This window comes from Chlamydotis macqueenii, chromosome 1 (assembly GCF_036417535.1).
Source record: "Chlamydotis macqueenii isolate bChlMac1 chromosome 1, bChlMac1.mat, whole genome shotgun sequence".
In the NCBI taxonomy this organism is placed as follows: domain Eukaryota; kingdom Metazoa; phylum Chordata; class Aves; order Otidiformes; family Otididae; genus Chlamydotis; species Chlamydotis macqueenii.
Genome location: NC_141556.1, coordinates 215,275,101 through 215,302,027, shown reverse-complemented (window position 1 = coordinate 215,302,027; position 26,927 = coordinate 215,275,101). Strand labels below are relative to the sequence as shown.

General features: G+C 54.5%; 5 protein-coding genes across 6 annotated transcripts in view; all 5 read left to right on the top strand.

Moving 5' to 3' along the window:
• The first annotated feature begins 593 nt into the window (after positions 1-593).
• Positions 594-16,698, top strand: LOC104485675 (hemoglobin subunit epsilon). 2 transcript variants are annotated; one of them, XM_086739857.1, is made up of 4 exons: positions 594-612; positions 14,824-14,940; positions 15,047-15,269; positions 16,450-16,698. In XM_086739857.1, the coding sequence occupies exons 2-4, from the start codon at positions 14,849-14,851 to the stop codon at positions 16,576-16,578; spliced, it is 444 nt and encodes a 147-aa protein (XP_086595983.1). In that variant the 5' UTR covers positions 594-612; positions 14,824-14,848; the 3' UTR covers positions 16,579-16,698. The 2 variants fall into 2 exon arrangements, with proteins under 2 accessions (XP_086595983.1, XP_086595984.1); XM_086739858.1 differs by lacking the exon at positions 594-612 and adding an exon at positions 12,896-13,126.
• On the top strand, positions 659-2,381 carry LOC104477111 (hemoglobin subunit rho). The gene is made up of 3 exons (XM_010117105.2): positions 659-1,108; positions 1,215-1,437; positions 2,198-2,381. Exons 1-3 carry the CDS (start codon positions 1,017-1,019, stop codon positions 2,324-2,326), a joined length of 444 nt encoding a protein of 147 aa, XP_010115407.1. The 5' UTR covers positions 659-1,016; the 3' UTR covers positions 2,327-2,381.
• On the top strand, positions 7,481-8,929 carry LOC104477110 (hemoglobin subunit beta). Its single transcript, XM_010117104.2, has 3 exons — positions 7,481-7,636; positions 7,743-7,965; positions 8,697-8,929. The coding sequence occupies exons 1-3, from the start codon at positions 7,545-7,547 to the stop codon at positions 8,823-8,825; spliced, it is 444 nt and encodes a 147-aa protein (XP_010115406.2). The 5' UTR covers positions 7,481-7,544; the 3' UTR covers positions 8,826-8,929.
• LOC104485680 (hemoglobin subunit beta) lies at positions 10,694-12,314 on the top strand. The gene is made up of 3 exons (XM_086739859.1): positions 10,694-10,871; positions 10,964-11,186; positions 12,070-12,314. Exons 1-3 carry the CDS (start codon positions 10,780-10,782, stop codon positions 12,196-12,198), a joined length of 444 nt encoding a protein of 147 aa, XP_086595985.1. The 5' UTR covers positions 10,694-10,779; the 3' UTR covers positions 12,199-12,314.
• Positions 16,699-25,148: 8,450 nt separating the features above from the next.
• Positions 25,149-26,927, top strand: part of LOC104485679 (olfactory receptor 51G2-like) — a 34,909-nt gene continuing 33,130 nt past the window's right edge. The window contains 2 exon segments of the mRNA XM_010128098.2: positions 25,149-25,699; positions 25,702-26,051. Of these exon segments, the coding sequence (XP_010126400.2) occupies positions 25,213-25,699; positions 25,702-26,051 (837 nt within the window). The 5' untranslated portion in view covers positions 25,149-25,212.

Sequence of the window (26,927 nt, the reverse complement as noted above, 5' to 3'; positions counted from 1 at the left end):
CATCACAGCCTGATCCGGCACCAGCATCCCACATAGGTGTTCCTCGAAACCCGGAGCATGGGGAGGTTCCCTCTGTTTCATTAACATGTGGCTGCACATCCTTGGATCTCCAGCACCCAGTTCAGGTGTGGAGGAACTGGACTGATGGGCCGAGGGGTGATGGTTTTAAAACAGAGGGAGGCAGATTCAGACTGGATATTAGGAAAAAATTTTTTACGCTGAGGGTGATGGAACACTGTCCCAGGTTGCCCAGCGAGGCGGTGGATGCCCCATCCCTGGAAACATTCCAGGCCAGGTTGGCCGGGGCTCTGAGCAACCTGATGTGGTTGGAGATGTCCCTGCTCCTGGCAGGGGGTTGGGCTGGGTGGGCTTGGACAGTCCCTTCCCACCCAAACCATTCTGTGGTTCTATGTTTTCCACACTTCCGCCTGATGAAAGCTGCCAGCTTAGGAAAACAGACAAGGACTTCTCTGCGAGTCTGTGTGTCCAGAGCTGCAGCCACGGGCAACAGCACTCAGCACCCCGGGAGCGTGCTCCGGAGCAGAAGTGCCTCAGTTCATAAATGAGGTTACCTATCCCATCAGAGAAACACCCCTCAAGTCTAGAGACCCTGTAAGTCCCGCAGGGGGCTCAAAGGTCGGGCGATGCCAGTATGAGGCCGTCGCAAAGCCCCTTGCGCGCGGGTCAGTGCTGGCTGCAGGCTGGAGGGCTCGGGGCGGCGTGAGCACGCAGTCGTGGGGGAAGCGGAGGGAGATAAGGGGGAATCGTGTCCTGAGCCCGCCTGTTAAGCACCTCACAGGGCTTTTTCCTTGAAGACCACACCTCACTGCAGACTGACCAGTCCATGGACAGACCAACCCACTGCTGGTGGGGACCCCCACGCCGGCCCCAGCCAATGACCCCCCAGCGCGCGGTGGGGAGGAGCTGCCCGCAGCGGATAAAAGCCCTCGAGGGGTCTGCAGCTCAGCTACAGGGTCTGTGTCCTCCCGCAGCTCCGAGCAAAACCGCCTGCCACCATGGTGCACTGGTCAGCCGAGGAGAAGCAGCTCATCACCAGCCTCTGGAGCAAGGTCAACGTGGAGGAATGCGGTGCCGAGGCCCTGGCCAGGTAGGTCCAGCTCCCGGGCATCTGCTCCCAGGCACCTTGGGTAGGGAAACCACCCTGATCACGGGAGCGTTAACGTGTCTGCTTGTGTCCCTCCATCTCTCCCCAGGCTGCTGATCGTCTACCCCTGGACCCAGAGGTTCTTCGATAACTTTGGGAACCTCTCCAGCCCCACCGCCATCATTGGCAACCCCAAGGTCCGTGCCCATGGCAAGAAAGTGCTCACCTCCTTCGGGGATGCCGTCAAGAACCTGGACAACCTCAAGACAACCTACTCCAAGCTGTCCGAGCTGCACTGCGAGAAGCTGCACGTGGACCCCGAGAACTTCAGGGTGAGCTGCACTCGGGGTTGACCCTCTCTCCCTCCATCCTGCAGAGCATCTCAGTGCCTGGAGGCTTTTAAAAAAGCATGAATAACATATATTGTAGTTACCAAACAGAAATGGGCTAGCTTGGATGGAAACTGGGGGAGAGGGGAGGGTTGAGCATTTGATAATGCCAGGGAAATGGCAGGCTCCAGGCTGTGAGGGGTTTGGGGACAAAAACAGGGAGATGCTCTGAAAGCCTGGAGGGCATGGAGGGAAGTCCCTCTGCGTCACTGCGATGGGCACCTCCTGGTTGCAAGGATAAGGAAGAGCTTGTCTCCCCTTTTTCCAAGGCTGACAGATGTGGGAGGAGAGGGAAAAGTAAGCGTGGGATGGTCAGGGGCTGGACACTGCTGGGAAGAGAAGCAGACTGGGATTAGAGACAGAGAGAAGAGGTCTGAGAGTGGGGACAAGGTCAGCAGGTGAGGGAGAGGAACAGGAGGGGAATGAAGGGAAAGAGAACAGGGTGTGTGGAGTAGAAAAAAGGAAAAAAGGTAGAAAATGTCTGGAAATAAAGTCTAGGGGCTGGAAAAAGCAGGTGTGAGGAGCAGAAGCAGAGCAGGTGGACACCGGGGCATACGGACAGCACTATTCTCCTGCACAGAGCTAAAAGATCTTCCCCGGGTTGCAGCCTCCGGGACCCTCCAGCCGCTGGTCCCCGGGTCCTGCACCAGGGAAGGGGTGCTGAGCACCGCGCTGACCTGATTTCCTTCCTTCTCCCCTCCAGCTCCTGGGTGACATCCTCATCATCGTGCTGGCCGCGCACTTCGGCAAGGACTTCTCCCCCGCCTGCCAGGCCACCTGGCAGAAGCTGGTTGGCGTGGTGGCTCACGCGCTGGCCTACAAGTACCACTAGACCCTCTGGGGGCAGATGTGTCTGTAACAGTCAATAAAAACTCACGTTTTCTGGACTTTTTCGCCCATTCCTGTGTCTCTGCGGCTGCCTGTGGGGTGGGAGAGAGGGAGCGGGGGGCGTGAAAGGGGAACAGTGGGCTCCGGGCTGGTGGGAGCGTGCGAGCCCAGCGTAGATTAGGCTGAAATTTGTCCCTTCATATTTACAGTGCTGGTGCATTTTTAAAAAGATGATCAAAAGTATTTCCCGAATCGGTAATGGAAATGCTCTCACCATCACTCCTGTGCTTTTTGATCAAAATATGACATCTGAAAGAAAATGTGCACATCCCAAGAGGAGGGGGTGAGGGCAGCTTTTAAACAGGACCAGTCAGAGCTATTTTTACTCAGACCGGCTTAAGGGAAGAATTTTTTTCACTGAAATGGAGGGATTCTGCGTAAGCACATCTGTTTCAGCAGCGCTTTTCCAGGAATAAGTTGAAAAGCAGCAAGGACAGACAGGCTGGTGTCTCAGAATGGTGAAATCCTTGTTTTGTGTGATTTCGGAATGCATTTTCTGCCTTTCTCCTGGTAAAGCAGGGATGTGCACTTACGACCCCTCCACCCTACACGGACAGTGCGTGTGACAGGCAAAGGGTCCAGCCTCACTGGCAGTGCTGAGAACGTCCCGGGCTGGGGAAAAATAAAAAGAAAGCCCAGTGTTCCTGCAGCACGCTGTTCTCCTTCCCGTCAGCAAACGGGCATTTCAGCGTGATTTCAGGCGGCAAGGCCGTTCCCAGCGCCCTGTTGCAGTTAGCACAAACGTGCCGTTCAAAACCTTGGGAGCTGGCACTGAACAGAAAAGGTCTCCTGCCCTCGAGGCACGGGCGAACGTGACAACAAAACGGCCGTGGGTGCATCCAGCAGCACGCACTCTGCCCGTGCGTTTGTATTTCTGGGTCCCAAACCAGCAAATGCCCACTTGCAGAGCAGCTGTGGACCTCAGCAACACGTGTTCACCCCAGTGTTTGTGAACATCCTCACGGTTCCGTTCCTCTTATCTCCCCCTGTGCCACGGACACATCCCAGAGGTGATGGGCAGCGTGTCCTCCTCCCCGGCCGCGCGCTACGGCCAGCACCTGGGTGGTCCTGCCGGCCCCAATCTGCAATTAGAGGCACAGGCAAGGGGCAGGGTGCTGTTGCAGAGCCAGGGTGAGCCCCTGTCCAGGGGAAGGTTGCCTGTCTCTTATGTGAAGCAAAGTGATGACCACCAACAGCCCATCTGACCCCAAAGGCGGGTTAGAGGCGAGCCCTGGATGCAGGCTAGATGAGCACCACGGCAAGCCTGGTGTGGAAATGGCACTGCCCAGGCCTAGCAGTGTTAGGATCTCTTTTCCAAAGACCTCCAAGATCATCAAGTCCAAATCTTGCATTGGTAGCTCTAACGGCTCTTTGCAGAGGAAGCAGGGTCAGTAGAATCATAGGATCACAGGATGGTTTGGGTGGGAAAGGACCATTAAAGCCCATCCAGTCCAACCCCCCTGCAGGGAGCAGGGACATCTCCAACCGGATCAGCATCCCTGCATGGTGCAAACGGCCTTTTGGAGCCCAGGGTCCCCTCAGAGTAGTTCCAGCCCTCCATGGCCTGACTGTGGCAGGGCTGGCTGACACACGTTCCCATTTTGCTGCCTGCTGCTTCCATTCCCGGGGAGAGGAACGAGCTCCTGCACTCCGCTGGGGGACCACGAGATGCTGGCACAGAGTGTGATGAGCCCGGAATGGGCTGTTCAGGTGGAGAAAGTGGGAATAAAGACATCCCTAAGACCTGCTGGCTTAAGACACAAGAAATTGTGTGTTTTAGAGGAGAGAGAAGAGGCTGGCCTGGATCCAGAGCGGCAGAGGCTGGGTACAGCTGCCACTCCTGCTGATAAGGGTGCTGGTAAAGCTCGGCGTGGGACACTGCCTGCCGCAATCAGAGTGACCAATAAATTCCTCTTGTTTCACAAACGCTGCCGCTGCAGCTGCCTTTCGCCGCCCTTGGGCTGGTTTGTCTATAAAAAGGGACGGTTCTTGTCCGTGGGAGTGGGGATGGCCCGGTGCGGGGCCAAGAGATGAAGATAGACTGAAGGGACTCTTCCACCCAAGCCGAAGGAAGCGATGAACTCTTCCCCTCCTGCCCGGTGCCACCAAGCAGCCCCCTCAACACACGACCTCTGTGCCGGGAGCTCTGAGCATCCAAAAATTGCCGGCCAGACCTCCACCCCTCAGCCATAAAGCGGGTGATTTTAAAATGGACCCTTTCTTATAAAAATAGATGAGAGGGATGGATCCCCTGGAGAAGCCTCAGGCAGAGCACAGAGGTCTGGGCTGCCGTGCCGTTGTTTTTCCCCGCGTGTCTCCGCCGTCTCACAGTGTAGGGGCTGCTTACAGTGAATGCTCGCGGCGTCCTGGCTGGGATCACCCCGCTGTCCTCACAGGCACCCTTGGGGCCGTTTCTGCTGGACCGTGAGCTCCTGCCTCTGACAGCATCAGGGACTGCTGCCCAACTGATGTAAACAGCCTCCGGGCTTGCCCAGCACAGCAGGTCTCCTTAAAAAGTCTTTGTGGCTGACTAATCTTAAAACTAAAAAGCCCTTGGGACTCTTTCACAGGGAGTTTAATCTCATGCCTTTTCCTTCTGTCAGCCGACAGCTGATAACTGCCCCGTGGCACTGGTGCGATTGCTGGAGACGGTGTGAAAAGCGCTGCGAAGGAATCACTTGATGCTCTCCGTCAGGGACATCGTGAGCTCGGGAGATGCTGCTGCCCGCAGCAGTGTGCAAGGGGCCGCGTAGGCTGGGGGGGTCAGGGCTGAAGCAGGGGGGAGGAAGGAGAGATGGGGGAAGCTCAGCAAGCCCCAGGCGTTGTTCATCCTTTGCTTGGACGCTTGGGATGGGCGTTTGAAACTGCCCTTGGGGATGGTGCATCCTGCTGCTCCGGGGTTGAGACACCGCAGGACCGATGGCACCCGTTCACCCGTTCACCCTGCTGACAAAGAATCTGGAAGCTGGGTCTGCAGAGCAATTCACCGGCGTTACAGCCTCCTCGTTTCCTATGTCTGTGGTAACTGAGACAGCACTCGCGTGAGCCAGTTTGCACGTATGGCAGAACCAGAGCTGCAATTAGAGAATTTATAAGTTCAGGTCACCCGTTACAGCTGAAGGGAGCAGGCAGAGCTCTGCACCTGACTGTCACGGGCCTCTTGCGTGACTTGAAGTGCATCAATGCCTCCCACAGCGCATCAGCGCCCTGTTTGCAAAATGACAGCAGGGAGAAGACTTCTGCTCTTTGTTGTCCTCCCCTGTTAGCAGGAAACACCCTGGATCGAGGTGCCGTGCCAAGTAGAAGGGCAGAAAAAAGTCACAGCTTCTGAAGACGTGGTAACCGCAGGGAGCAGTGGTACCGAGCAGACGGAAGCTGGAAGAACCTACTGACAGCTTTGTCTGGGGCAGGCAGATGAGAGACCAGATAGCGCTCTTCAGATTGGTGAGGGCTGCTGCCAAGAGGGAGATAAGAGGGCAGCCTTCATCCTGCCGGCAGCGGAGACGTCTCTGCAAGGCTGTTTCTCGGGGCTGAACAAGCATGTGAACAAGCAGTCTGGTCAGGACAGCTCTACCAATACAGCCATGCTGCTTTGCCAGGTCAGCTTATTTTTTTTGAGCTATGAGGTATGCTATACAGCAAAAGAACTTTTTCTGGTAAAAGCAGTGTCTGCACGCAAGAGTTCATCAGCACTAGTGCCTGATACGGCAAAACCATCTGACTTCCGCCATGCAGGAAAGGTTTTATTGCATGTTCCAGCCAGCAGCCTGAAAAAAAATAAGCACTGCTCCCCAACTGGTTCTGCTTTTTATTTGGTGTATGCTCCATTTCCGATTTGGGCAGGCTCAGAACTGTGTCCCAAAGCCACTCAATTATTAGACCAAGGGACAGCCATCAGCCCCGTACAGTAATGAGGCATTCAAAATCTAAAATAAAATGAATGCTCTGTTGTCCTTAGTGGACATGGTGGTGTTAGGTTGGTGGTTGGACTTGATGATCTTGGAGGTCTTTTCCAACCTTAATGATTCTATGATTCTATGATTGTCCTCTTCCTGGAGGACCAGTAGATAAAATTAATGTCAGTCTGGTTTTGCACAGTACAGCCCAGTCCTAGACGTCCACTGGCATCATGTGTCTGCATGGGTGGTGTGTCGGGCTTGTACTCCTCATAGGACTAAGGCCAGGGGTAACACCATGCTCTGGAGGCTCATAGCTCAGAGTTGTGCCTTTGAGATGGATCCACTTTCTCTGATGACAGGGAATTGCACTAGAGATGGGCAACAGCAGAGCTTAGGCTCAGAACAGAGATGGACAACAGTGATGGACTACAATGATGGACAACAACAATGGACAACAGTGATGGACTACAATGATGGACAACAGCGATGGACTACAATGATGGACAACAGCGATGGACTACAATGATGGACAACAACAATGGACAACAGCGATGGACTACAATGATGGACAACAGAGATGGACAACAGCGATGGACTACAATGATGGACAACAACGATGGACAACAGCGATGGACTACAATGATGGACAACAACAATGGACAACAGCGATGGACAACAACTTGGAAGCTCTTTGCTAGGACAGACAAGAAAGAAGGCTCTTGCATTTAAATTACGGGGCCTAGATTTGGGAGTGACCACTCAGTCCTTGTTTCCCAGTGAATCCCTGACCCTTTAGGGCCAGAGTGGATGATGCCTAGAGTTGTTCAGGATGAATCCCAGGGGCGCAGGGCAGCAATGAATTGTTACGGGGCTGAAAACACGGGCAAGGTGAAGACTGTGAACTCTTTGAACATCACTGCCTGGCTTCGTGGGTCTGCACTGCGTGTTCAGCCTCTGCAGCACTGGAAACCCACAGCTGCGCAGGCAGCTCGACCTGCGCTCGGGGCTGCGGATACAAGCGCACGGGTGCGAGGTGATGCTTGTCCACTCAAAGGCAGAGTGGGGAAAGGGCCTCTTTCCCCTTGGACACCATCCAACATTGCTATCTTTCCCTGTGCAGCCCAGCTCCCTGCCGGGCCCCAACCAGCAGCTACGTGAACTGAGATTAGGACAAGCTGTTCCTAGTGTATAAAAATCCCTGGGGCAGGCTTTGGCTCCACTTCCTTGCCATTGTTCAGGGAAGCCCCGGGCAAACCCGCCACCATGGTGCACTGGACAGCTGAAGAGAAGCAGCTCATCACCAGCATCTGGAGCAAGGTCAACGTGGCCGAATGCGGCGCTGAGGCCTTGGCCAGGTAGGTCCAGCTCCCAGGCATCTGCTCAGCGGCACCTTGGGGAGAGAAACCACTCCAATCACGGGAGCATTAATGTGTCTGCTTGTGTCCCTCCATCTCTCCCCAGGCTGCTGATCGTCTACCCCTGGACCCAGAAGTTCTTCTCGTCCTTCGGGAACCTCTCCAGCCCCACCGCCATCATTGGCAACCCCATGGTCCGCGCCCATGGCAAGAAAGTGCTCACCTCCTTCGGGGAAGCCGTCAAGAACCTGGACAACATCAAGAAATGCTTTGCTCAGCTGAGCAAACTCCACTGTGACAAGCTGCACGTGGACCCCGAGAACTTCAGGGTGAGCTGTGCTCAGACTCCAGGCTCAACTGGGCAGAGGTTTCTGTTCTCTGGAGAGGGCTCTGAGGTGTCCGACGGTCAGGGTGACCCGGGAGAGAAACCCTGAGCCTGGGAGCCTGCTGAGGGCATGGGCAGCGGAGGTGATGGGAGTGTGAATAGGCATATTTGGGGAGAATAGTTATGGGGCTGGGACCCGTGACAGGAGAGACACAGGCGGGTGAAGTAGATGGGGGTGAAACACAGCGTCAAATATGTGCCAGTAGGAATCAATGTTGGGTTGGAGCAGCCAGCAACCAGAAGGGAAGAAGCTGAGAGAGGGTTTGGAGGGAAGAGCTGAGGTTGGCCATGATGGAGTGGTTGAACGAGCAGAGACAATAAACACGGTCACTCCAGCAGAAGGAGTGGATCTGAGCCAGGGAAAGCACGGGTGGGCAGGGAAACCAAAGGAAAGGGCAAACCTGGTGCAAGCAGAGGGAGGACACTGGCACAGCAGGCAAAGGAAGGTGTTTGGGGAGGGGGATCGGGCACATCCACGCGTCCTGGTGAGCATGAGAGATGCAAGCTGTGCAAGGGGTCAGGTGCTCTGCACAGGGCTGTGGTAAATCCCTTCCTTGCTTTGAGATGAATTCCCCGATAACCGATGTCCACACGCAGACACCTGGGTGCTGCGATGGTGGGGAGGGAGGTGGTGGGCAGCGCTGGGCTGACAGCTTCTCCTCTCTCCATCACCAGCTCCTGGGTGACATCCTCATCATCGTCCTGGCCGCCCACTTCGGCAAGGACTTCACCCCTGCCTGCCAGTCCGTCTGGCAGAAGATGGTCCGGGTGGTGGCCCACGCCCTGGCCCACGAGTACCACTGAGCCTCCCGCAAGCATTCGTGCCCCGAGACACTCCCGGCTGACGAGGAAACGCCCTCCGGTTCTGCTGGTCTCCAATTGTCAATAAACATCAACTGCTTCAGCCACGCAGGGGCGTCTGCCTGTCTGTGGGAACGGGTGGGAGATGGGGAGAGGGAACAGGGCGCTCGCACGGACGGGGTAACGGGAGCCGCGACCTTGTCCATGGACTCATGCAAGTGGGGCTTGTCTAAGCTGGGGAATCCGGGGGAACGTTGAACACCCATCCAAATCACAGACTACGAAACAGAAACAGAAACACTCCTGTGCTTTTTTTGGGGCACCAGGTAACGTCACTGGGTTTCATGTTCTAAGTCTTTCACAGAGGAAGTGGAAGAAATCTTTCTACCAAAATGTGCAGTGGTAGAAGTGGCAGTGAGATTAAGTCCATCATTTGCAATTTGGAAGGAAAAATGCTTTTTTCGTTGTTTGGTTTTGGGTTTTTTTTTTTTTGTGTAAATCATTCTCAGATTATTAAAGGCAGAATGTAACAAACACAACTATTATGGCAAAAATAAGGCAAGAACAGTAATGTCATGTGCAGGAAGGACAGACCGCCTGGTTTCACTGGCCCCTGCATCTCACTTTCCACAAGCAAAACGAAATTCCCTGGGCAGTTTCCACGCCACACAGAGGACCACGGCCCTCCCAGCCTCCTGTCCTCCTCTCAGACTCGCAGCATCCCCGCGGCACCGAGAGCAGCTCTGGGACACGTCTGGGGTTTCTGGGCGGTGAATCCCTCGCATCCCCTTATCAGGGAGACGGCAGAGCGAATGGTTCCAGCGCGGGTTGGCAGTAAACACCGACCACACTGTTCAGCGTGGAGGGCCGGGGAGCGGCGTCATCCCCCAGACCTGGCCCCAGGGTCCTTCAGCCAAGCCCCCTCCTGAAAAGAGGGACCAGAAACGGTGGCAGCCCGCAGCCCACGGCCAAGGCAAACCCCTTGCTCTGCGGTCAACCAGACCGCACTGGGCCGGTTGCCATTCCCATGTCTGGCCCCACAAGCTCTGTCCCCGGCCCCAACTCCTGCGTCCCACCTCGCTGTGCTGGGTGCGGGAGCAGGTGGGCAGCCCTGGGAGACCCTCTCCCACTGCTCAGGAGGACCACAGCTCCTCTGTCTGCCCAGTCGCCTGGGCAGGCACGGTCTCTTGCCATGCATCCATGCAGACCCCAGTATACCCAGTCCTCCCCACTTCTCCCGGAGCCCCTGTGAGCTAGCACCCTGCGTTAGAACGTCTCCCTTCCAGCTCTGCTTGACTTTTGCTATCAGGCTCTTTGAGACAGGAGCTCGCTCTGACTTCGAGCCATGTTCCGTGGTTTTCTTAGTGCTACTGCAGAGTTCACAAACTCCAATAGGCGATAGGAAAGAACAAGGAGAACCCAAAGCCTGGCAGGCCCTGCAAGAAGAGGACAAAGAGAAACTGGTGCACACGGGAGGATCCAACAGCCCCAAATCCGAGTCTCCAGCAGTCGTGCAGCCCGCCGTGGTTCGCACCATGCGAGGGGCACCAAGCCTCGCGCGCACCTTCCACCCAGGGCCTACGCAGGAGTCGCGGTGCCGTGCTCGGGCTCTGCGTGGAGATAAATGCCACCCTTCACAGGGAGTTGCAGAGCTGGAAATCAAAGACAGCCGGAGGGCGGCCCGCCAGCCCGTTCCAGTGCTGGATCTGGGCATCTTGCCCCGGGGCCCCACCCTGATGCCGTGTCCCCTCCCTTGGGGTGCCAGGCCTGCGAGGTCCCCCCCCCACCCCGGGGACCCAGCCAATGGAGGGGTGCGCGGGGAAGAGGAGGGCCCCAGCGTAGCGTATAAAAGTGGGGACAGGGAGAGCTGGTCACCAGTGCGCGATCCCCTCGGGAGCAAGAGCCGAGACTTCCGCCGTACCTGCCAGCAGCCACACGCTACCCACCGCCCGCCGCCATGGTGCACTGGTCAGCCGAAGAGAAGCAGCTCATCACCGGCCTCTGGGGCAAGGTCAATGTGGCCGACTGCGGTGCTGAGGCCCTGGCCAGGTAGGTCCAGCTCCCGGACACCTTGGGTAGAGAAACCACTCCAATCACGGGAGCGTTAACATGTCTGCTTGTGTCCCTCCATCTCTCCCCAGGCTGCTGATCGTCTACCCCTGGACCCAGAGGTTCTTTGCTTCCTTTGGGAACCTCTCCAGCCCCACCGCCATCCTTGGCAACCCCATGGTCCGCGCCCATGGCAAGAAAGTGCTCACCTCCTTCGGGGATGCCGTCAAGAACCTCGACAACATCAAGAACACCTTCGCCCAGCTGTCCGAGCTGCACTGCGACAAGCTGCACGTGGACCCCGAGAACTTCAGGGTGAGCGATGCTCCTGACCAGGCGACCCGTCCTCCCCATCAAGTCTCTGTGGGCGGTTTCTCCCCTAACCCCATCCCTGCCACGTGAGGGCTTTACCGGAGTCACACCAGTGCAGGAGGAAGAGGCGCTGGTGGTTGGGGTGAGGGGGAGGCGCAGGAGGGGGAAGGGACCAGGCTGCAGCACCGAGGGGGCAGAGCGGTGATGGTTACGGAGGGTGCGAGCAAGGGCGCACGGGAAGGAAGCGAGGAGGTGGTTTCAGTGCGGAAAGGGAGGGGGAGAGTGAAGCGAAAGCAGTTGTTGAGCAGGAAGAGGTTTGTGCCAAGGGGGAAGCGAAGGGGCAGGAGCAAAGCCTGGCACGGAGGAGAGAGGAGCGATGAGTGGTGAGCGAGAGACGGCGGCCGGATACCGAAAGCAGAGGAATGGGACCTAGAGGGAGAGAAAACTTTGGCTCGCACATCTCTGGAGCTCGGAGTTTCCTAGTGGGGATGTAACCTCAACATTTGTCACCGGGGATGTCACCTCGTCACTGCTCCTTCCAGGGCGCTGCGCAGTGCCGAGCGCCAGCTCCCCTCTGCGTGGCAGATGCTCAGCTGCCTGCTCTGCTCAGGAGAAAGTCCCAAAAGGAGCTGGAAAATTTAATCAACAAAATTTCTCTAGATTTTTTGATCCCTCTTCCCATAGCAGCAGCAGAATCTAGAGTAGAGTAAGAGCAGAGAACAAGTTTAGGACGCGTTTTAAAAAGGACTCCAGGGACGTTTCTGAGCCTACGAAATGCTCAGAGGTTTCCCCAATGCTTCCCGGGGTCTGATGCGAGTGTTTGCGTGAGGATGTGCGGGCTGCTGGGCGTTGCTAACCTGAGGGTGCTCTTGTGTCCCCCCCGCAGCTCCTGGGTGACATCCTGATCATCGTCCTGGCCGCCCACTTCACCAAGGATTTCACTCCCGAATGCCAGGCTGCCTGGCAAAAGCTGGTCCGCGTGGTGGCCCACGCCCTGGCCCGCAAGTACCACTAAGCGCCAGCGGGAAAGCCCCGGCAGCATCCTCCAGCCGCGTGTCCTGCACCGACTGACGCGCTGCCCTGGAGCTGACAGCTTGTGACAGCCAAATAAAACTCATCCTGTGAAGTTTCCACCGAGTCCGTGTGTCCCTGAGAGGCTGGAGGGCTGGGGGCGTAAGGGGGGGATGAGGACCAGGGGTGTAAGCTCCAGCAGGGTGGGTGTTTTGCTCCCAGAAAATACCATCTCCCTTTGCTCTGCTTGTTTTTTGGGGGGGGTCTGGGTGGGATTTGTGTCTGTAAGTCCCACTGACGGCATACACAGCCCTGCCATCTCTGGCCGTGTGCTGGGAAGCTGGCGCCGAGGAGCGGGGCTGTGTTTTACCATGAAACCTGTGTGTTTTCTTGCAGGCGAGGGGAACTCGGAGGGTCCATATTTTTTTAGGGAGGATAAACAAAGTGCAGAATTTAATCCACCCTGGCTCATTCCTGGCATAAAGCCTACGAGAAATTAGCTGACTCATCCTGGCCAGGCAGCCAGCTGGGCGGGGGCAAGTTTGAGATAAACATTTTGCTATCACGACCTGCCCAGACTTTGTTTATGTGCTGCTTTCTCACCCCACACCGCCCCTTCTGCGATTTTGGGGAGGGGGGGTTGGCGATCCTGCTGACAGTGGTGACTGTTGATAATTTTCTGGATGTGAGCATCAATCGATGCTCTGCGTGCATGAAGCAGTTTGAGTGTCGGCGTGGGAAGTGCCGTCCGAGCTGAGCGTGGCGTAGGAAAAGCAGCGGTTAGCTGGAAGGATGTGCTGACTTTTTAAAGGGAAATAAAAGAGAGGGCACGGCTGTATATCCCAGCATCTCCAACACCGTCTGCCCTGCATCCCGTCCCTGCTCCATCCGTGTTCACGAACATCCCGCTCTCCGCCCCTGACCCGCTGGAGGTCGCTAAAAGCCCCCTGTGACCCACAAATCCCCCTCCTCACACACGTTTCTCGGAGGAAGAGGCATTTCTGGTGTCAAGGCAGAGGCCGGGAAAGTGAGCAGGTGATTCCTGGTAAGTCCCAAAGTGCTGTCCTCCCTGCCCGGGCAGGAACAGCGGGCAGTCCTGGTCAGGTGTCCAGAGTCACAAAAAACCCAGGTTCTCACATGATTTTTCACAGGTTTCATTCTACGGTTGGACTTGATGACCTTGGAGGTCTTTTCCAACCTTAACGATTCTATGATAGATATTCGTAGAATTTCATAGGAGCATGGTTGTTCATAGACTTCAGGCAGAAATTGAAGAATTATTTGAACAATAATTCAGGTCTCCTCCTGCAAGCAAAGCGTCTGGGGTGGAAATGAGCCGAGCAGAGCGCAGACCCCACAGGTCAGCGCAGCAGAGGAGGGCTGGGCTCTTCCCGACCCCGCCGTTCCTGCCGCTGGCGGCACTGGGGGTCCTGGAGGGGCTGGTAAGGGGTGCGGGAGGGTGGGCGCCGGCGGCAGCGTTTTGCCATCGTGAGCTCTCTCACGTGCGTGCACCCGGCCAGGCTCGACATGATTTATCATTGTGCTCCAGCGCAGCAGCACGCGTGCACTGAATTCTCTGAGAAAAGGCCGCTGTAGGCAGCTCTAATAAAGTTTATCCATCCCTTCAGCCCTGCTGCAACCTGGCCCTGCAAACGCCCCACCTCTTCCCCGTCACTGCTCCGACACGACCCAGCCCAATCCAAATCCTACGGGGAAACAATGGAAGGACAGCGGATTGCCCCAGGCACCTTGGGATCAGGCTCAGAGCCCTGGGCTTTCACCAGGCTGTGTTTCCTGGGGTTTTATTTGGAAAATAAAGCAGGGGAGCCCCTCCTTGTGCAGGGGCATTGCTTTTGGGGAGGGGGCACACCCCTCACGTGTTCAAAGCCCGTTCCACCTGCCCCTTACGGATGTGGGTGAGAGCAGAATTGGGATGAAAAGGGAGCTCCTGTTTGATACTTGCATCTGGCTGGTCCTTTTGCATCTGAGGGGAGAACGTTTGGGTGAGTTTGCTCCTGCTCCAAAAGGGAAAATTAAACCAAGCAGCTCAGGTTCTGTGACAGGAGGAGGACAACGGAGTTCATGCGGGTTTCAGCTGCAAAGCCTGAGCATCCTCTGAACAGCCCCAGCGTTGCCCACAGCTCCCGGTGCTACAAGAGCCTGGAGTCCTCCTGCAGCCTGGGTATCCGCATGGATCGCTGGCGGCAAACCCCTCCAGGTTCCTCCAGGTTTTGTCAGGGGCATTCATCATTTTGCTGACAGAAGCGGGGTCCAGCAGCTGGGAGAGCCAAGGCTCGTGCCCCGCTGAGCCCCCTGCTCACATGAGCCATGGACTATCACGCCGTGGCTCGTGCAGCCCTTTCTCGGCAAAGGGGCCCACATCTGGTAGGTGAGACGAAGAACTGCCCACGTGGATGGGAAGGGATAAAGCTCTTGAGCTCAGGATAACCAGAGGCCCCTTCTCAGAGTGCCACACCCTGGCCATCCCCTTCTGCTCGCCGGTGGTGGGGACCCCCACGCCAGCCCCAGCCAATGACCCCCCAGCGTGCGGTGGGGAGGAGCTGCCCGCAGCGGATAAAAGCCCCCGAGGGGTCCGCAGCTCAGCTACAGGGTCTGTGTCCTCCCGCAGCTCCGAGCAAAAGCCGCCTGCCACCATGGTGCACTGGTCAGCCGAGGAGAAGCAGCTCATCACCAGCCTCTGGAGCAAGGTCAACGTGGAGGAATGCGGTGCCGAGGCCCTGGCCAGGTAGGTCCAGCTCCCGGGCATCTGCTCCCAGGCACCTTGGGTAGGGAAACCACCCCGATCACGGGAGCGTTAACGTGTCTGCTTGTGTCCCTCCATCTCTCCTCAGGCTGCTGATCGTCTACCCCTGGACCCAGAGGTTCTTCTCTTCCTTCGGGAACCTCTCCAGCCCCACCGCCATCATTGGCAACCCCAAGGTCCGCGCGCACGGCAAGAAAGTGCTCACCTCCTTTGGGGAAGCCATCAAGAACCTGGACAACATTAAGGCCACCTACTCCAAGCTGTCCGAGCTGCACTGTGACAAGCTGCACGTGGACCCTGAGAACTTCAGGGTGAGCTGTGTTTGCGGTCCCAGCCCCTTCCCTGTGTCGTGTGGGGAAAGTCACAGTCACAGATTGCTCCGAATCTGAGGGTATTGCTTCCAACAACGCTGCCGAGGGCTACTTTCTTTGGCTGGTGGAGGCAGGGTCCCTGTGTAGCACCCAAGCGAGACCATAGCTTGTGCAGGACAGTTTGCAAGAGCGGGGGTGACTTTCACACTAAAAAGCCCCATTTTTAGTACCAGTGCAGCGATGGGGAGGAGAAGGTGTTGGGAGATTGCTACCTGGAGGAAATCTGTTTGGGGACAAACAAAGCAAAGCCAGGAGAGGGTGCAGCACGGGCTGGAGGAGCCAGAGGCAGAGGGAAGCTGAGCAGAGCATCCGAGGAAATCATAGGTCCTGTGGCAAGATAAGCAGCCAGTGTGCTCGAAAACCACAGAGCAGGCTTCTGCCTCGTCCAGCACAGGCTGCCTGTCCGGATGGTCACTCCCTCCTCCTCCAACACTTTTAAATAAAAATGGATCGTTTTCCTCATTTACATCTAAAGAGAAAGGAAAAAAAAAACCCATCGTTTTGCAGGATGAGTCTCAGTCCAAATTGCTTTAGCATCCCAAAAATGGGGGGAAATAGTTTCAAGATTCTTTCTTTCATCTTTTTTTTTTTTTTTTTAAGAATGAGGCAAATCTTGTTTTCCCCCAAATGCAGAGCTTTCTGTGGAAAGACTGAGCGTTTGGCTGTAGCAGTCAGGGATGGGGAGTGAGCCAGTCCCCGTAACTGGCCCGGCAGCCCGAGGGCCGCTCCGATGAGGAAGGGAGGCTGGGGAGGAAGAGGAGAGTGCGGAGTGCGAGAGCCTTTCCAGGAGGGGAATTCGGCCTCAGGGAGAAGTCAGGAAAAAGGAAGGGAAGCCTGTGGGTTGCAGGGTGGTGTCTGGAGGGGGACGGGGAGGAGAGGGACCGGAGGGAAGCCTGCGGCAGGAAAACCAGGCAGGCAGAGAGCTTGCGTAAAAGCAGCAGCTGTTCAGAGCTAAGGACATGGCAGGAGAGGGTGGGATGGGCGGAACTGTGTGCAGCAATAGTGCAGAGCCTTCTCTGCGAGGCCGTGGGTCCGACAGCTCAGCCCCAGCTCTGTGGTCTGCTGCGGCACGACAGTTCCCGCAGCGCTAACCCTGTCTGTTTTCCTCTTTCTCCTCCAGCTCCTTGGGGACATCCTGATCATCGTCCTGGCCGCCCACTTCGCCAGGGATTTCACCCCCGCCTGCCAGTTTGCCTGGCAGAAGCTGGTGGGCGTCGTGGCTCACGCTCTGGCCCGCAAGTACCACTGAGCATCCCGGCACCAGCCGTGCCAGGACGGGTCCCAGCTCCGCCACAAGCACTCCTGAGCACGAGGAGATGCGCTTTGGGTACCATCGCCAAATAAATGCCTCCCGGCACGATTCTGCAGTGTCTCTGTCTCTGTGCTTGGATGGGGTGGTGGGGGGGGTGTTTGTGCTGTCGTATGTAGTGCCATCCCCGTGCGGGTGCATTTCTTGTCTGCGGAGTTGTCGCAGGCAGAGTCTCCGTGACTCCGCAGTGCTCTCTCACGTGCGCTCCCCGCCAGTGCACGCACTGGCGTCTGTGACGAGAAAACCCACGCAGAGGGTCCCGACACCCGTGAGTGTCTTGGAGAGGGCCAAAGGAAAAACGAGGGGTTGCAAAGACTCCACGTCTGTTCCCCCAGCTCCACGTTAAATAAGGTGAAGCCAGCACTACCCGCAGCACAGAGCTCCCCGCCGAGCCGTTGCTGCACTCGGGGAGATGCACGATCTCCTTTGAGAGCGACTGATACAGGAGAAAGCCCTTGAACTCTGACTGGGATGTTCAGGAAATGTTCGCTTCTTCTAGCTGTATCAGCTGGCCTGAGACGAGATATTGCTTCCCCGAGGGGGATTTATCATGCTGATGCACACAGCAGACCCTGGTCCCCAGGCACCCACAGCCCCAAAGACTCCCTCTCCCCGGTCTGAGGGCATTCAGTTCCCCATGTCACCTGGCGAACAAACCCCACCACGCTTACCGGTATTTGGGCTTTGCTGTGCCTGGTCCTCCTTCTCCCATCTACGTGACCTTCGTGGTGCAGGCTTGCTTATTCGCTCATTGGGGGGCAGGTGACAAGTTCATTTTTTTTTGTTATACAAACCTGGAAAAAACACAGAAATGGTCAGGATGGCGTTTGTCATAAATCTTGTCTTAAACCAAGACTGGAGACCACCAGTGCTGTTCACAGCATCTGGCGCAGCACAGTCCTGGCTGTCAGAGAAGTTTCTGGAGTTAGCAGGGAGGAGACAGTTGTTTTGGGTCATAACCTTTCAAAACATGCCCTCGTCTCACCTGGGTTCAGCAGGCTTCTCCTGTGCGCCAAAATCTGCAGGTTTTTGTACAGGGAATAGTGCAGCTCCTGGAAATGCTGTGCAGCCCGTGTGCTGACCTTGCTTCGAGCAGGGCATCAGATGGGAGACCCTTGGAGTGCCCTTCCCACCTAAATTATCCCATGGTTCTGCACTCTGAGTTTGCAAGGCATGCAAACTATGGGTTCTTTTGAAGGGGTCCATAAAGAAACAACGGTGGTATTAGGTTGATGGTTGGACTTGGTGATCTTGGAGATCTTTTCCAATCTCAAAGATTCTATAATTCTATGGTTCTTTTATAAAGCTTCTTTTATAAAGCTGCTTTGTTTGGATGCTGTAAAAGACAGGATTGGAGAAGGAGAGGAGGAGGATGTAGATGTTCTTCACCGCAGCGTGGAAGATGGGTGTGCCTCTTTCCCAAATCTGTGCAGGACAGGCTAGCCAAGTTCTGGAAAGAAGAAGACCAAGACTGCACAACCTTGAGGCCCTTGTCCTTGGAGGGAATGCTGAGAGGTGTCATGAGGACCACAGCGGAGGACAACAAAATGAAGAGGACATCTGAAGCCACGGTGAAGAAAGTGAGGTCCAGGGCTTAGATGTTGTTGAACACCATCTCTCTGGAGGGCAGCCAGCTCACCGTGGGATGGAGGCAAAAGGGATGGGACAAGGTGCTCCCTGGTCACCAGGCAGCCAGAGGAGATGGAGGACGGGGGTGTGATCAGGACAATGCTCCTTTGTGCATGTGTCAGTCCTAGTTTGGATGCCCTCATGCCTGTGGGCATGGCTGTACAGCTCCATGGGGGACCAGAGAGCCGTCAGCCTGTCAAGGAGCACAGCAAAAAAGCATCGCTGACTCCAGGAAGGCGAGGGAGCCGGTAGGGAAGAGCCGAGACACATGGGGGTAATCGCCGAGAGCAAGGACCGCAGCACCCCAGCGTGATGGAGAGACACGGCCCAAGGTCAGTGGGGATGGCACGGAGAGGACATGATGCACAGCTGGTGGAGGCTTTGTTCTGCTTTTCTGGCATACAGAATAACACAATTTCCAATGCTCGTAGCAACACGAATAGAACGATCTGGGGTAAGATGTCCTTCGCATCCAGGGAACGTGGTTAACAGAAAGGCTGTGACCATGAGGCTGGTGCCATGAGGTGCTCTTGGTGTCCCCTAACTTGGGAATTGCAATCTGCGCAGCCCAGATTGGAGCCAGGTCTAGTTTAGAAACGACAGAAAACCCCTGAATCCCTATGCATTGCATCACGCAGCCCTGAAACGACGGGAAGCTCACGCCAGCAGGTTGATGGATTGCTCTCCTCTGTCGCGGCAGCTTCTCTCAAACCTGGGGCAGCACTGCAGACCTTTGATGAATGGGCACACCGTGTCGCTTTGGAGAGAAGGGAAGGGAATTTCCATGGCAATAGCACAGACTAATAACTGATTTCATGAGAGGAGGCTTGCTTCTTGAGAAAATCAGTAGGAAAAGGCATTAGGGAGTAGTGTTAAATTATGTAAATCAGAAAAGTGTTGTGATCTCTGGTTGCGTTACCTGCTCTTCCGTGGCCACGGGGAGACATCACCTCTCCTGCCGGAGCCTGCCCCACCATGAAAATGGGTTTGCAAATGCTGGGAAGGAACATAAAATTTTTTATTTATCTCGTAATAGACATTGTTTACAGTTTTTACAGGTGTGAAGAAAAATAATTAGTTGAATATCTGTGCCAGGACAATTACTGGAGGCTGTGCAATGAAAAATGCAGTGGTGTGTTCGGTGTTTACGAGAGAAGCGTTCGTGTTTTCTCTACAGTGAAACCCTCTTGCTAACTGCTGTGGCATATTGCCTGAACAAGGAACCTTAAAATCTCCTGCTTAAAAATATAGTGAATTAATCAAACCCCAGAGCCCTTTAAGGAAATTTTATTAGAAGTTTAATGTCAGTCTAAGGGGCAGGCTACCCAGAGGACTATCAGGTATAATTATCTTTGTTTGTCCCAATCCCCACATTTACCAAAATAACAGGAGCAGAAACCCCGCCCCGATCTCTCCGCTTCTCAACATAAACCAAAAATATTCTGGCCGGCTCTGTGCTGCCCCTGCCGGGTTACACATAGCGTAAGGCTCGATTTTACGCCTCTGGGGGGAATCCTCTGTCAGGAGCATCAGCATAATAGAGCATTTCGGAAGACAGGCCTTGCAGCCGGTGGGACTGGAGTACAACACAATCATCACAAAATTCAGCCATCCGTGAGATATGCGTGTTGTGTTTTCTCACACGACTTGAAACGAGGATGAACGGTAATGCACTTGTTCTGATTTCGAGAAAGATGCTTTATCGTTTTTGAGAAGTAAATAAGGACGTTGTTTTCTCCAAGAAATGCTATGGAAATACCAGAGCTGCCAAAGCGCTCTGTGCTCCCGCAGCAGCCCTCTCTGGTAGTTTTTTGCACTGCGTGTTACATTACTGAGAAATTTGGACAGAAAACCTGTCTGCCTGTGAAACGAGGGGGATTCTTTTCAGCTTGCCCAGCCGTAGGGCAGGGCTTGGTCTGTAGGGTGAGACCGGAGGGATGGGGCCAGCTCTCCTGGCTGTTTTCCGCGAGCCACGCTGTGCGAGGGCTGGCTGGGAACAGGACCGCAGTTTTTTTCCTGTATCACTAGCAAAATCTGATGTCATGACAACTGCAGTGCTGCTGAAAAAAACCCTCAAGAAATATCACTTGGATATTATGAGATTTTTGATCCACTCTCCTTGGTAACTTTGGGGAAATCAAGGTTTGAAACCCCAGAGAGACTTATCATAGCTGATCTGCCTCATCTTCCGTTTTTCTGTTCCCTTACCTCCTCCCACCTCTGCTGAGTGCCCTTCCAGCCCAAATTCTCTTCAACAAGAGAACCAGACACGTGCCCATTTTCCATCCCAAACCAGAAGTGGCAGGGATAACGTTTCTGAAACGGCGAGGAGTTTCTCTTTCGTATCCCAGAGACTTGTCTGGCCAGCAGTGCAGGAGTTCTCACTATCTGGCACAAAGTGGCAGAAAACCAAAATTATTGTTTTGTATTCTTCTGTATTTTTCAGAAACCAAATTATTCTTTTGATTGTTTGTTTTTGTTGGTGACCTTTTATCACGTCTCCCTCAATCTGTCTTTGTCCAGGTTAAGTGACCACTGCTGTGCAGACCGGTCCCCTTGCCCCACCCCACAGAAATGAAGAATTCCTGCACTAGAGACCCACACATCCACTATGCAGTAACAAATCCCATGGTAGTTAACGTGATTTAGGTAAAGCCACACTGTCACACCTTTGCTCCTGCTTTGCCCTCTCTCTGTCCCACAACTTCTTCCAGGGAAGAAGCTCCTTCCATGAAGGGGAGTGCTGCGTTTTGGGACAGGTTTTTTTTTTGGGAAGGCTCTGTCTGCTTTATTAATAATTTTTATTTTATATACATGAAATTTTTGGTCTTTGACAACACTAGAGAGAAGGAACCCTTTTAAGTGGGAAAGAAATGCAAGGCAATGTCTTGATAAGCCCAGACAATGAGCTTAGGTACACGGGCTGAGATGCAGGCAGCTGAAACGCTGATGGTGTCAGGCACGGTCTGTGGCTGAATCACCGCTGGATCATCTTCCATTGGCACCCTGGGACAATGTTCCAGCGAAACCCTCCATAAACACTAGCCCTGGCCTTAGCTTTTTCTGTTCTGCCTCTTTGTTTTCATTGCCCTATCCATAACATGGGGAAAATACAATGTCGGTATCGTTAAAGGGTTTATTGGGATTCCACTGCTGATGGCTGAAAAACAACATGTACGTAAAAATGCTTTTGCATGGCCAAAAAGTAGGCTCAACCTCCACCCATGCTGCTACACGCTGAGCTTGGGGGCACTGCGGCTCCCTCTCTCCATCCCTTTCCCCATCCTCTCTCCCCGGTTTTGCCATGGAAGAGCTTACATCTTCTCCACCGCACAGAGAAAGAAGAGCGAGTTTTCCACTAAAAGTCTTGGCAGCAGTGTGTATATTTTTCTATACGCACTCGATTCTACCCAAAATTCAGTGCTGAAGTCTGAGCAGTGTTTCCAGGGAGTTGCATCACTGAGTTACCTTCAGACCTAGTTGGCAAGCGCAGAGCAGCAGTTTCACCTTGGAGCCAGCACCTACACTCGCAGCAAATAATTTACTTTATTCAGTGTTGAGCATTTTAAAAATTCATGGTTCTATTTTAAAGGGATGAAAAACCTAGAGAAAACTATATTTTTTTTTTTCATTGCAGCTCTAACCAGCATTTCCTAAACATTTATGATCCTTGTGTTTGCTCTTGCAGTGCTCACCCTTGTGCTGCTGCCCGCGTGAAGCAGCTGACGGTAGGGACGGGAGCACCATCGCCTCCCAGGATGCTGCAGCTGGTTTGCATCTCACGGCCTCAGCCCCTGCAGCAGGTCCCAGGTGACTGTCGTTGCTGCTGAGATTCCACACAGGCATTATAAAACCAGAGAGTTTCCCCTGCATGTGAAACACCCAGGGGGGAGTGGGTTTCTGTGTCCTTTGCTGAGCACCTCAGCTGAACAGAGGTAAGGGCATCTGAAGGGTCCAGGCACTTCCATGTCAGTCTTGCCTCATCACTGATGTTTTAATTCTGACTGGGTTGTTTTCCATGTAGATTTTGTGATGAAGAGTGACTTTGGTTCACACCTGCTTGCTTATCTATCCCTGTGTGTTCCTGCAGCTGTTTTGCACTCCCCATCCATCCATCAGCCTCTCTCTGTTGTGGTTTAACCCCATGGATCTTCAGCAAACACACCCCCTTCCTCCTTATCCCAGTTTTTATTGCTCAGCACGATGTCATATGGTGTGGAATATCCCTTTGGTCAGTTGGGGTCCTGGCTGTGTCCCCTCCCAAGCCCTTGTGCACCCCCAGCCTACTTGCTGGTGGGGCAGGATGAGAAACAGAAGAGACCTTTGTGCTGTGCAAGTGCCTCTCGGAAATAAACAAACCATCAGTGTTTTCTCAATGCTGTTTTGGTCAGAAATCCAAAACAGCACCATATGAGATATTGTGAAGAAAATTACCTCCATTCCAGCCCAAACCTGCAGCCAAGGGCGTACGCGTACGCCCTCCAAGCCCATCACCTCGCCACCCAGCTATGGCCAGCGCGACCCTTGGCTGCAGATCTATCTGTCCCTCTACCCATGTGCATCTTCATCCTCTGTCCCTATCGATTCCCCGCCGTGCTGTCTCCTCTTGGTGTTTTCTGCAGCCTGGGTGCCTCCTGCTGCAACACAGGGGCTCCACAGGGATGCAACTGCTGATGTTTGGAGGAGGGAGTGGATATTTCTGTAGAGAGGAACATCCAGTGTTTTGACAGCGTATTTCAGACAGGAATTAAAGTTGCAAAGTCAAGTTCAAGAACTGTGTTTCTTCATGAGATCTTTCACAAAACAGATTACACTCCATCTGCTAAGAGGATGATGTTTTGCTCCTGTCTCTGAAGCGGCTGGTGCTGGGCACACTCGGAGATGGCAAACCAGTTCCTCTGGTCCTGGCTGACTGGCAGCCTGACAGACGGTGCTATGAAGCACGACCGAGCAAGGATTGCGCTCTGTCTGCAGGCTCCCTGCTCATCTTTCTGGATAGAAGCTGACATCCACTGGAGCCGGCGCGCCCGCTCCTCCTCCTCAGCACAGCACCCGGCTGGGCTGTGGAAATCCATCCTCTCCCTGCGTGCAGGTGCATTGCTCACAGATCTCCACTCGGACACAAACAAAAGGAGGATGGGAGGAGCAGGCGAGGAATGTCCCTTCCTCAGCCTCATGTTGGGCAATCAAGGTGAACAATGCTGCGGAGGTGGGGGCAGGATGCCCAGCTTCTGGGGCAGCACCATGGGTGGAGGACGGGACTTTCCCCAATTTAATGAATATTTACCCAGCCCAGAACCATCCATGATGCACAGAACAAACAAAGCAATATTTTTATTTCTGCAGGGCATCCAAAGCACATTTACAGATGATGAGGTGCATGTTCAAGGCTGCACAACCAGATTCAGATACTTAAATCTGTATTTTCATGTTGAAGATAATTAGAGCACTCTGGAAAGCTGTCTACTAATTTAACTTATCAAGCTAATTATTTAGCTGGCTAAGTAAAGAGTGGAGGCACAGATGTCTGGAGCTTCGTCTGAGAAGTGGGGCAGTTGGAAACAGACTAATTCCATTTTTCATGGCACGCTAATGAGTTTAGCCACATGCTCTCCAATTAAACAATGCCCGTTCCCCGTTTACACAGGCAGATGGAGCGTGAATTCCTTGAGTGCTGAGGGCTGGAAAAGTTTAACTTCTTCCACATCGGGCACTGTGGCCCCAGAAAAGAGCAGCAGATAAGCCAGGCAAATAATTCATATAGGTGAGGGTTTTATAACTTCTTGTTTTTTACCTGCAACCACGAAAGGTACCATCCCTGTATTCCAAGCTCACGCCCTTCAGGCACAGCTTTTCTTTAGTGATTTGTATTTCACGCAGCAATTAATTCCCTGACGTATCTGCGAGCTGTGGACTGGAAGCCCTCGGTTGACAGTTCTGTCAAAAAAATGAGAGCTGGGTTTGTGTACACATTGCTTAGTTTACCCTGTAATAACAACATTCCTGCTAGGAATTACAGGTGCTGTGCATATTGCTGACACACGCAGAAACCGAAATCCCTGGCACTTCCAATAGCTCCGTGGCTGTCGGTTGGAACTACAGTGATGGCAGCAACGAGAATGGTAACTTATCTCTGAAGCGAAAGGGAACGATAACGCTCTGAATTTGCCAATGCCCTACCAAAATTTACATTTGCTGGAGTGACTGTGTCCCCTCGGGGGTCAGAGTGGGGGGCAGATAGATGTCGGTAACTGCTGCTGTTTCTGTAGCTCCTGGGGTCTCCTGTCCAGCAGCACAGCCCCCCGGCGCCGGGCACTGCACAGGCCCAAAACAGGGAGAAAACTGCAGGATTTTCCCCTTTCCTTCTGCTGACGGGTAGGTTAAGCTATGGCAAAGGGTGCAGGTGGAGGACAGGAGGACAAGCAGGACCGTATCTGCCAGGGTCCACCCAGCAGCGGGGTGGGGGGCAGTGGGGATGGTTTGCAGAGCTCTGGACAGGGCATCCCACGCGAAGAGAGACAAAAATCTGAAAATCAGCAGGGCAGCTGAGGGAGCTGGCTGGGCAGGCGAGGGAGGGCGGACAACAGCTGGAGGAGCAGCGTGGGAGTGCGGGCAGGACGGGGATGTTGTCACCGCGACCGAGAGAAGAGGCGGCAGCAGTGTCCTGGGAGGGATGTAGCCCCGGTGCAAGAAATGATGTTTCCATCGACTTTACAGGTGAGGAGTCTGGGGAGAGTAAAGTGGGAAGAAGGACAGACCTGGCACGGCAAAGGGCTCATCTCTGCCCTGGCATGTCCTCAAGGAGGAGGAAAGAAGTAAGATCTTCACGCTGAGACACCAGACTGCTGCTTTTCGTTGCCCTGTGAAATCCCATCCTGCGTTACCTTTGAATTGCTTGTGAAAAAGCGGCCTTTAACCCAGGCAGGGCGCCAGCTTGGGGCCAGCATGTCCCCAGGGAACCACAGCTGTGCCCTGGCTTTCCTGCTGACCGGCATTCCCGGGGTGGCTTGTTTCCACCACTGGCTTTTTGTGCCTTGCTGTCTGCTGTACCTCACGGCGATGCTGGGAAATGGCTCCATCCTGCTCGTCGTCAGGGTGGATTGAAGGCTCCACCAGCCCATGTACTACTTCCTTTCGATGTTGGCCACCATGGACCTGGGTCTGAGTCTGTCCACCCTGCCCACGGTGCTGCACGTCTTTTGGTTTGGCACCAGGGAGATCAGCTTCCCGGTCTGCCTCAGCCAGATGTTCTGCATCCATGCCTTCTCCTTCATGGAGTCCTCGGTGCTTCTGGCCATGGCCTTTGATCGCTACGTGGCCATCTGCTACCCACTGAGGTACTCCTCCATCCTCACCAGTGCCAGGGTTGCAAAGATGGGGCTGGGGATGGTCTGCCGCTCTCTGCCGCTGCTCCCGCTTGTCTGCCTGCTCTGTGACTGCCGTTCTGCGGGTCCCGCATGCTGTCCCACTCCTACTGCCTGCACCAGGACGTGATACGGCTGGTGTGCACAGACTCCACCCTGAACAGCCTGTACGACCTAACCCTGGTGCTGTTCGTGATCCTGGACTCCGTGCTCATCACCTTGTCCTACGCCATGATCATTAAGGCCGTGCTGGCCATCACCTCCAGAGACGAGCAGGCCAAAGCCCTCAACACTTGCGTCTCTCACTTCTGCGCTGTCCTCATCTTCTATATCCCCATGGTCAGCCTGTCCATTATACACCGCTACGGGAAGAATGCTGCACCCTTCAGCCCCGTGCTGATGGCCAGCATCTACCTTTTTGTCCTGCCTGTGTTAAATCCCATCATCTACAGCATGAAGAACAAGCCCATTCGCAAAGGCCACCTCAGGCTCCTGTGTCAAAGACTGGCCTGGCCAGGCCATGGCCAGCAGCCCAGGAGTCATTGAGAAGTGGGAAGCTTGCCGACATGAAATGCCCATAAAAAGTGACAGGTCAAACACGAGCAGGAGATTGAGAGAGAAAAATTAATCGGAAAAGCACCTTGTGAAGGATGCTCTGTCAGCAGGATGCTCTTTAAATGCATCAAAAGCAGGAATCCAGCTGGGAAACAGGCGGACCACTTGGTGACCAAGGGTGAGAAGCTTATTTGGGGCTGATAAGGTCATAGCAGAGAAGCTCAGTGAACTCTTTGCATTGAATTTCAATACTCAACACTGTCTTTATAGCAAATGGGTTAGAGGATCTTTATCAGATTGCAGTAACATGAAGGAGAGGTTACATCAACGAAATATCACTGGCTCCCCGGACCAAGTGTCATTCACCTGGGAGTCTGGAAGGAGCTCAGACATGAAGCTGCGGAGCTGCTGGGCAGGGTGCATCACTCTATGGCAAACGGTCACGGTGCTGCAGGGTGGACCATCCCTTCAACGTCACCTGCAAAAGGGGCTCCGTGGGCTTCCTGAGACCTACCGGTCCTGGAGGGCTTGGTTTCCATCGCTGGTGGCACAGAAGAGGCTGTGATAAAGAATAAAGTCACCAAGTGTATGGGTAAACACAAGTAACGCTCTTGCAGACTCAGCCAAGCTGTAACACAGGCAAGGATCGTCCTTCCTTGCAGGTCATGGCCCCCTCGCCCGGTTGCGGGTACCTGCTGCGCAGGTGTCAGCATCTCAGACGGTTGCCTGGACGCCGCCAAT